Genomic DNA, 10,631 nt, shown 5'->3' with positions numbered 1-10,631 from the left:
CGTTCGCAAATAGCACGACCACCGTACAGCTACTGCAACCACCGCACGCACGACTCGCTCAGCGCGAAACGCGCTCTGTCCGCCATGTTTAGACAGCAAAGTAGTCTGCATCGATGTTGACTTCGGCGAAGCCGTCTACGCGAGACTGCTTCGCGAGAATTGGAACGCGTCCCAAGATGGCGGCTGCTCGCGTAGCCGTCTAAGTAGACGTCTACGAGGGGGTATTGGAACGCACCCCTTGTAACCGTTGTAACCTTGTAGTGGGATGGCCAGGGAATGGCGAACTTCGGAATTAGTCGCCTGCAAATCGGTGACAGTGAAGAAAGCGACCGCAACATCCTCGTAAGAGCCGACCGATGCCTGTCTTACGAAAGCACCGATTTCCTGGATGCCACCACGTCCTGGGCTTCGGCGTCCCGTATGTAGCAGACGCGCTTTTCCTTTTTGCGCGCTCGTTGTTTAATTCACGATCGCGCGTTTCACAGCTCGTCCCGGCTCAGCATATGTTTTCATGGTCGTTGGGGGCCCATGGTAAACATCGCTGGAGCCGAGACTCCATTGTATAGAGCTTAATTGCTGCCCGAGCTTTTCCTCCGTACGTAACGTCAAAAACCATGAGGGGGAAAAACCGAAAACTGCGTTTTGATCGCCTTTGTCGTCATTGCATTCGAATAAGTTACATTTGCGTTTATTTATGAAGCCATTCGTTGCATTTGATATCGTAAATATATGCGTATAAAAAAAGGCACGCTATAACGGTGCAGTTGTACGCCGCATTTATATCGTACACGTTCGTGACTTGACCGACGTACAAGAAAATTGTGCATGCCACGCAATTGTTTTTGGAGCTAGCACAATAGCTAAAGTATGTGCGCGTTCATCGGTTACACGACAATTCGCCCTTCAGGCTTGCCGTCACGATCGAATTACTGCAGGATGATGTTGCGAACTACTGGAGTCGCTGTAGCGACAGCTGTTTCATGCCGCGGTTTCTCGACCTTATGGAAAGCGCGACGTAAATTAGCACGTGGTTGTATAATCATCGATGCGCGTATGCCTATTTGGTGCTTACATTTGTTTAACTATATACATGTTGAATTTACGATTAACAGTTTATTTCTTTTGTGTGTTAATTATTGGTTCTTTTCATAGTGCAATATGTTTGTCAAGTAATAATTTATAATTATTTAGTGAATCCAACCTCAGATCACCATGTTAATTAATGTGCACTGTAACATTTTGCTTGCCGGTCTTCCGTTCACAAGCATGTATGCTTAAACGGGCTGGTTAATATTTTGTAAATTTGTTGTCATTAAATCATTTTTATTATTATTATTTGTTTGCTAGCTGTCGCTTTTTCCTAGTGTCTTACACGAATGATGTTTATGTTTGCATGCAAGCACATGCTTTTGGTGTGTCGTGCACGAAATATGCCAGAGAAGTCAGTGGACAAGAATACTTAAGTATGAAGCCTGATTATCACTTTAAAGACTCATGAAAACCAGTTGCAATATATATATACTATGGGATGAAAAGGCGGTGTGAAAAGCCCTATTGCATGCATTTATTCTTAAGGCGTAGCTTCAGCGTCCTCCTATTTTTTTTTTTCCGAACCTGTTCAGATTAACAGGGGCCTGCCTAATACACTTGATGTTGATGAAACAAGAGTACCAGTTTGACTCAGGTAGAAGTTTATAAAAACCAAGTTTGGAATAACAAGATTAAGCTATAGTGTTATTCTCAGTAATAGCGCAGTTACTCATAAATATGACTGATCACTGCTGAGAACATATTCCTCTTTGAAAATTTACAGATGTCTGTCTTTAAAATGAGCTGCGTTTCTAGGACTGTAGAACTCAAATAGGATTGTGCACATTATATGTACTGAATTTATCGTATGATGCATGAAGGTGTACTATCATGTGACATGATGGAGCTGAATGAATAGAACTTGCTTGCAAACTATGTTTTTTTGTTTTACATTTGAAAGTCAAATAAACAGAAAAGTAAACAAACAGGACTGATACATACATGTACACCTGTGCTTTTGATACGAGATTTCTATGTTGCGATTACTTTTGATTGGGATAGGTTGCTCACAGCACATTCTGAAGACGTCGCAATAGTGCCTTTCCTGTCATTTTATATCCTTCAGTACCCCTTGTCATCTTATTGTGCCACCTTCAGAATACATCATTATAAAACAACTACCCAAAACAACAGTATTACTCCTTAGAAGTATGATTTTTTCTCTCCTCAGATGCCGATGTTCCCTTTGACCTGACCAACTCTGTTGAAGCCAGTCACTCACATGAGCTCAGCTTTCCCAGTGGTGAAATAGAAGGGGAACGTCTGGCCAAGTGCTGGCAGTCAAACTACCATGAGGCAGCAATATTCCTTGAGGTATTGTGCATCTCTTGTAAACTGACGCATTGAGGTGATGTGAGCCCTTAGATATGGAGATAGCATGTACATGCAAAGACAGCTGCATTCCGAGTTTTGTGCGTGCATTGTTTGTGGTGTCTTTTTGAGGCTCAGTGGCAATGTGAACACAATACCATACGTACATATCTAGGGCCCTTCACTGGGATTTAGGGGGTGAGATTAAGGTGCAATTTTCTGAAGTTAAAAAAATGGGTACAAATTACACTTATGAACAAATTGTTTTATTATTCAGGCTGTTTTAAGATATCCTTGTAAGGAAAAACAGCTAACTGCTGTCGTATAGGCGGCAATATGATGCTGTATTATTGTTTACTACCTTTAAAATCAATTCTTAAACTTCAGCAACGGAGACAGAAACATTTATCGAACAGACCGACCCACCTTTGCACATAAGCTGTGAAAACATTCTTGCTATGTAACAGATATCATAGTATCTAACAGTGATATGTGTTACTTTGACCTCAGATATCTGCTGCAAGTGATATCGACTAATTGTAACGCCATCACGTTAACGCCATTTGAACAGAGCGCTATTAGTGTTGGAAATACTTGATAATAGAATGGTAGCTGCAAAACATCAGTCATTATATACTGCTTCTAACAGGCAGTTTCAGACTTTATTCCAAGGTGGGGTCATGCTATGGATAGCAGGCTTTAGAAGAGATTTGGAATCATGATCAAATAACAGAAAATACTGCTATATATATATATATTGAGAGAGAGAGAGCGGTGCTCTTAATTCAAGAAAATCTCAAGATGTCCAATTTTTTCTAACGTGGGGCATTCAACTTTCTGCTGTTCTAAGCTGCAGTTTTTTGAAGGCACCTTTTCAGATAAAAATCGGGTCTATGATATCTTATCAAATGAATTACATTCAGTTTTATTAAAAAAAATGATGGAATGGGCCCAAGTATCACTGCTACCAACGTCTTACAGTAATGTGCTGCAGTAGGCTGTATTTAGTTTTTAGTGTCATTTCCAGAGTCAATTTCTTTAAATGGTTGGCTCACTGAGCCATAGTGGTGGTAAAGTAGCCAGCGAATTTAGCAGTTTAGCATGAGGTCACCTGGTTCACCTCGTTAATGATGAACTAATGCACTTTGATAGAGACAAAATGCAAACACGTCTAAACCGAGATTTTAATGCACACTAAAGAACCTCATATATTCTAACTGTACCCTACAGCATGCATAATAGCCAAGGTATAATATCAGCATGTAAAAAAAATGCACCAAAGTTCTTTATTTTTAGTCATTGTGTGGTAAAGTCACATAAGAATTCTGTATATTTGTGTGCAGCATTGTTGAACAAGGAAATGACTCAAGTTATTGGCATTCTAGTCGAAATTAAGAATTAGAAATGGGCATGGGCAGGGCATGTAGTTCAAAGAGAGGACAACCGATGGTCTCAAAGAGTAACCAATTGGATTCCAAGGGAAGGAAAGCATAGCAGTGGGCGGCGGTGGATGAGATTAAGAATTTTGCAGGGGTTAAGGACTGGGTTAATTGGAGGAAAATAGGAGAGGCCTTTGCCCTGCAGTGGGTATAGTCTGGCTGGTGATGATAAAGGAAGTGTCTCCAATACCCCTCCTAGCTTCATGGCAGTCACTTTGCTGCTTTTGAGAATGCTGCCTCTGCATGGTATATGCGATTTGTCCCAGTTAACTTGCACGGCTTTTTTGTGAAGAATAGTTGCATATGCCTTGCAGGAAGGAGAGAACAATGACAAGCTCGACTTCCATCCATGCAGTCGGGAGGCACTGCCGGCCTACCTGGTTGTGCACAACGTGCTCTTCTACTGCCTTGACCTGCTGTCAGCCACTGTGCTCATGGCACTAGCCCTAATGGAAGCCCCCGCGGTGCCAGGCCTCAGCGTCCCCGTGGCCGTCAGTGCCCCTTCCTTTATGCAAGCAGCCACCTGTATATGATCCTTCACTCTTCGAGCACTAAATGGCATGTGCTTGTAACCAAATAGCATGCCATTCATGACCTCATTATATGACAGCTAGAAACGTTAATACCGTGCTGTAAAGGAACAACTGTGTGAATTAAGCCATCAAAAAACTGCCAGCGTCACTATTTTGACTCCCGTTTTTTTGTTCTGTGAAGTGTGATAAAGAACCTTCAGTTCTTTTGCAGAAGCTGTGGAGGTTGCGGGAATGCTAGGACAAGGGCTAGCAAGACACACAAATAACTAAACTGGCGCTTTGTGTGCCCAGTGCTGTCGTTTATGTGGCTCATTCATCTGTCACGCTGCCAGTTTTCGTTAATCACAAATAAACTAGCCTGAATGAGGCTTCTACTGTGGAAATCACCTTATCTGGCTGTGGGAGCCTGCATTTTTCCCATTGATAGCTCTCTGCCAGGTCAAGCAGAACTGCATGGTCATACAGGGAGTTATGAGTTTACTCACTTGACTGAAAATTTGCTATCAATAAACATTGTCAAGCACGTGCCATCGTAGCTTACATAACTTACGTTCAGTAATGGGCACTAACTAAACTTCACACTCCAGAGCTGCAGTGTGGGCGCTTCTTTTAATTAAACATGTTGCAGGCATGCATTGTTGTTTGAATGTGACTCTTCCTTGTAAAATAGATTTATAGACAGAGACAGCTTGGCTTACTGATGAAGATAAATGGAAGGTTTCGATTACAATTCGGTCTGCTTGGCAGTATATGTTTGAAGTTATGCATCAAGGTAATTGTGTATTTGGCATTATGTTAGCATGTGTTAAACTTGAGTAGAGTTATAAAGGATACCAAAATATCTTCACTCTGTACTTGCATAGTTCAGTTGCAATGCTTAAATACACCATATTTGCATCATCTGCAAGTGTTCCTATTGCATAATCAAATGACAACTACAAAAATCTTCATAGTCCTTTTTTTTTTTTTTTTCTTTTTTGCCGTCTGCAGCTTCATGTTTCTGTGGAGATTCTTGCACTCTCAGTTGTTGCTGTTGAACTGTGCATGAAGCTTCGATGGATGGGACTCAAACCGTTCCTCACTCATAAGCGAACTGTTTTCAAGGTGAGCAGCCTTCTACGGAAGCACTAAATTTGCAGATTTTGTGGCCATGGAATGACATTAAATGCAGTGGGTCTCACTAGAATTAGACATCAGATTAGGTTTTCCGAAATTCAGTCAGTAATTTTTTATTGCTAGCTATAAGGGTTTATAGGGTTTAACATACCAAAGCAACTCAAGCTGTGATGCCATAGTGCAGCACTGAAAATAATTTCAAATACCTGGAGTTCTTTGATGTGCACAGACATTACACAGTACACAGGCGCCTTATATTTCATCTGTATTGAAACACAGCCACCGCAGCCAGGATTAAAGCCAGGTTTTAATGTTTCATTATTGGTAATGTCTATAATCCAATGCTGCTAACCTTTACCGTCTTCACTTCTGTCAATCAAGCTGTAACACAGATGGTACATATTTCTGCCACGAGCCTACCCTTGTTTTTGTTTACCACTACCACATGTGCAGTCTTGTTCTTTAGCGAGATTATTGTAAGACAACGAGAAAATGTATAGTTGTGATGCGTCACAAATTCATTCACTACGATTATGAATGTGGCTTATGATAAATAAAAATGAGACATTTACTCTTCCTAAAGCTGCTCTAGAAAAGTTTAAAGAAAACCAAAAAGAAAAGGATGGTCGTAAGCAGCCATATTGAGTATGTTGCGTGTAGTTTAAAACTGGGTGTGAGTAAATTTGCTTTGTGGTCAATCTCACTTTTGAAATGGCACACATACACACAGCCATATGATGGTATCTGCATAATCTTCTTTTTCTCCTTCTTACAGCTGTCAATTTTGCTGCTAATGCTCCTAGAGGCCCTTGTGGTTGCTGCACGACAGGCGACACACTTCCGCATACTTCGTGCACTGAGGCCCATCTTTCTGATTGACAACCACTACCTTGGTGGTGTTAGAAGGTACTTTTCATAGAAGTAAAATCCACAGCCATAGTCCTCTTTCACTGTTTTGGCTGGTTGACGATGTTTCTTCTTTGTTCTTTTTGGTAGGCCCTGTCTCCTTGCTTCGTCAAATAAACCCTTTGATTGTGCCGGATAAAATTGGAAAACTGATTTTTTGAATGGATTGATTGCAGAAAGTAAAAGACTATGCAATTAAGCTGAGGACAGCACGAGAAATACTGAGCTGCGTTGCCCTCAGACTTGGGACAGTCTTTTGTTCTGAGCAAACAGGACATCTGTCTCTTTCCCTTGCCCTGACCAAAACTAACTGCTGCACCCACCTGCAACTTGTATCTATTGCAGAGCATCTCTTTAGGAAAGAATCATTAGGGCATCGCTTGCAGATTTTGTAAGGGCATATTCCCATGATTTTTGTAAATGTAATTATTTTAACTCTGCCACGGTAATGCAGTGGTTACGGCGCTTTACTGCTGTGTCCAAGGATGCGGAATATAATCCCAGCTGCGGCAGCCGTTTCTCATTTGAGACAAAAAGCAGGGCGCCCGTGTGCTGTGCGATGTCAATGCACACCCCAGGTGGTCGAAATTTCCGGAGCCCTCCACAACGGTTTCTCATAGCCTGAGTCACTTTGGGACATTAATCTCCATAAACCAATCAACCAACCATCCATGATTTCATGGAAAACATACAGCAAATGGAGCTTGGTTTGCCCAAGCATCTGCATGCTAATAAATATATATTGTTTCAGCTATGGTTTATACTCAAGCCTAGTTTAATGTGTTCACTGCATTGTGGGTCTCCAGTTGCTATGATTTATTGATGCTGTTTGACCATGAATGTTGGGTCACACAATCAAGGAGTGGGACAGATTCTATTGTAAGATCCTCCTTCTCAGACTTGCGCTAAAATCTACCTCACAGCTTCATCATGTGAACCAGTATTTGTAGCAACACAAAATCAATAAATGATGTGACCCCATGCTGCAATGAACGTGTTAATTATAATAAACAGTGGCTTTCTTCAGTAATATTTAAAGTAGTGACAATTAGTGAATTTGCATACATTGTAGCTGGTTACTTTCAGTTTAACTATGCATTGATGACAGTATATGAAGCAAATATAGACTACACAATAGATTAATAATAGACAAAAAAAATAGGCTACACAGCCACCAGTACTTCAGGAAGCTTGAAAGGCCAGCAGCCAGAGCCAATATTTTGTAAGTGAAAATTCTGATTTCTAATGTACCTTTAATGAATACATTATGAAAAGAAAATTTTCATCAATTTATGGCTGAATAAGCTTCTTATTAGCCTAATGGTGCAAAGATTTCGACACTGTTTTGTGCAGTCACATTTTATAATTATGATTATTTGCTAATTTGAAAATTTCATAAACTGCACTGAAGTAAGACTTGAAGGACTTAATGGGCTAGACATTTAATATTAATAACTTAATATTACTAATGAAGGAATTTTCCTGATAAAAAGCTAAAATTGCTGCTGCTTCTCAATGTAGTTTCAAGTTATTTTGAGCTCACAATGTGAACATTGCAATGTAATCATCATTCTTCCTTAATTCTTTGTGATTCCAATTACTGAGACGAGCTGCCTTTAGCATTGAAGTGAATTAAATCAATGAAGAAGTGATTATTTTGCCCTATTTTTTATGCCTCATATGTATGGTCTATGCTGATCTTTGATATTACCGCCATCTTTTGGTTGTTGAAACTGAAACCAAACCAGCATGAGAAGAATTCAATTAATTTGCAGTCTAGGCAAATATTTTGTGTTGATTCAGGGATACGAATGTTTTATGCACGAAAAGAAGGGGAAATACAACAAAACATTTGGTGGTGTACTTCTTTAAGTTGTACTTGATTACCAAGTCTTTGTTGTGAAAAATGACACTGCAGCACAATGTGATGCAACTTTTACCAAAAGTAAAAAAGAATGATTAAATTTTTCTATCTGTACATCCATCATAGGCACATGTATGGTTGAACTTGAAGTTTTTGCAAGCAGTGCTTTTGAATATTACTGCACTGTAAACTTTGTAGTGTACCTCAAGATCTGTGAGAAGCAACAGCTGTACTTTGTAGTAACATAGCTATGTTTATGGAGCCATTCAGTTTAGTAATTGTGGTAAATTTATCGTGACGTACAGCACTGGCATTTGAATTTTCACTAGCTGTTACATGAAGCAGTTAAGAGAATTCATTGCCGTTTGACATAGATACACGATTAATTAGCAAAAGCAATCTGTTTCAGTTTAGAGGAAGAGTATTTACTGATATACAACCATAGCAGAGCCATTCGTTGATGGCATTTCCTAACATATTTTATTTTTGTTTGTTTGGCTCACACAGATTGACTCGGCAAATCCTACAATCTTTGCCTCCGGTGTTTGATATGTTGGTCATTTTGTTTTTCTTCATGACTGTGTTTGCCATCTTAGGTGAGCAGAGCTTTTGCACGCTATTGCAACAAACAAACCTTGTGCCTTCTGTGTGAACAAATTATGTAAACCAATACACCTTGTTCGCAAGAAAGGCAGAAATATAGGCCGGGACACAATGCACAAGAATGAGAACTCATTAAAGTTACACACAAATTATCGTGTTGGTTGCATTTTAGAGATTTAGTGTGAATAGAATTTACTCATCACAACTCTGCAATTTTAGGACATGCAGTTGTTCATTCTTTCCTCCCTTTATTGAAAGTGTTGGATAGATGGCTAAAATTTTTAGCAACGTTTGAAACATTTTTTTTTTTTATTAAGGTGTTTTGAGCTCAAGCACTTGTAATTGAATTTTGCTAATTTTTTCTAGTCGTTGTCAGCTATTTCATACAAAATGAAACTTTTTCTACCATGAGTCATTTCTTGCTCTCTGTGTCTTGCTTATGTTTTCTCTTAGAGCCAGGAGTGGAAAAATGTTAAGCGAAGGACAATGAAACAGAATGGGGTCACCCTCAGCAAGCAATGAATGAAGAAGCAAAGAAGCGCAGCGACGCTTACTTTGTCTTTCCGCAAATCATTTTGCTCATGAGATTGCCCTGTCCAAGAATTGTTTATAAATCCAGCCCCTGGTAAAACTTGGGCATTAAGTGAGGCTCTCAGCTATTACTTGGTTACACTGTTCACTGGGATGTCATGACCACATATTGAAGGCAACCTGGAATGTTAACAATTTACCATGCACTGATTTACACAAACTGCTTTGATTTTCTGCACTCATATGTCCACCTCAGCTTTCGAATTTTTCCTTGGATAATAAGTAATCCTGAACAATGCATTAAATCACTTGAATTACGATGAAGTGGACAAATGCACATAGCCTAAAATGAAAAGAAAGACACGGTGCTAGCAAAAAAATTACTTTTAAAAGTAGTGTGCTTTGTTGCGCTGTTTATTAATGGGGTAACTCTTCAAAATTCATGTTATGTTCATATTCCAGGATATCACATTTTTTCGTTTGTCGACAACCAGCCTGTGAGTATGACTTTAGTTGTTTATACTATAGCATAATGCTTAAATGTTGACTGGTGAAGTTCTAATACCAATTCCTCTTTCTTTTCCAGTACTTCAGTACGCTCTATGATAGCCTTGTGAATCTCTTTGTGTTGTTGACAACATCAAAGTGAGCATCTGACATTCTATCACATATCATTTATAGGTTTTGCATGTTGAAAAGAGTGAATGATGATAAAACATCCTGCTGTTTTGTTGCATTAGACTTTGATGCAACAAGACTAATTTATGCACATTTAAGGAGCTGGATAGAGTGGCTGAGTCACTAAACACAAATAGGACATGCATAATCCGCTGTTGTATCTCTATGCTTAAAGGTCTTTCACACAGTACAAGACTTGCTTGCTGATGCTTCAGCAAGTTGGTTCAATGACTGTAATCTAGCAGTGAGCAAAAAAAAAAAAGAAGTAAGTCGTTAACTATCACAACTGTACCACAACTCTGACATCAGTACTTCAACGCTTTTAGAATGCTATCTTTGCTAATTATAGTTGTTCTGATGCACCAAGTGTGATTGCATGAGGCACAATTCAACTGCCAATTCTTTGACATTTTATTACCGTTCATTGCATTAAAGAAGCTCATATCGAAATTTCTTCGTGTACTTGCACAGCTTACTCAGACTAAGTGTTTCATTTTCTTGGCAAATAATTAATGCTGTGTGTGCGTACATCGTAGATTTGTGTGCTCTCCATTATTCATG

At 39.5% G+C, this 10,631-nt stretch overlaps 1 protein-coding gene across 2 annotated transcripts in view; it reads left to right on the top strand.

The window, feature by feature from the left end:
* Positions 1-242: 242 nt before the first annotated feature.
* The window catches only part of LOC146196581 (two pore calcium channel protein 1-like), a 27,865-nt gene continuing 17,476 nt past the window's right edge, over positions 243-10,631 (top strand). Inside the window, exons 1-8 of one of the 2 annotated variants that reach the window (XM_084598330.1) lie at positions 243-418; positions 2,261-2,403; positions 4,154-4,330; positions 5,363-5,476; positions 6,264-6,394; positions 8,766-8,854; positions 9,855-9,889; positions 9,979-10,037. In XM_084598330.1, the coding sequence (XP_084454456.1) occupies positions 277-418; positions 2,261-2,403; positions 4,154-4,330; positions 5,363-5,476; positions 6,264-6,394; positions 8,766-8,854; positions 9,855-9,889; positions 9,979-10,037 (890 nt within the window). In that variant the 5' untranslated portion in view covers positions 243-276. Of the gene's footprint in view, positions 419-2,260; positions 2,404-4,153; positions 4,398-5,362; positions 5,477-6,263; positions 6,395-8,765; positions 8,855-9,854; positions 9,890-9,978; positions 10,038-10,631 lie in introns of those variants that run through there. The other variant, XM_084598331.1, reaches the window with a different exon arrangement.

This window comes from Amblyomma maculatum, chromosome 3 (assembly GCF_055883805.1).
Source record: "Amblyomma maculatum isolate TAMU_Amacu chromosome 3, ASM5588380v1, whole genome shotgun sequence".
In the NCBI taxonomy this organism is placed as follows: Eukaryota; Metazoa; Arthropoda; class Arachnida; order Ixodida; family Ixodidae; genus Amblyomma; species Amblyomma maculatum.
Note: the sequence above shows the minus strand (reverse complement) of the source record. Positions and strands in the feature narration are given on the sequence as shown.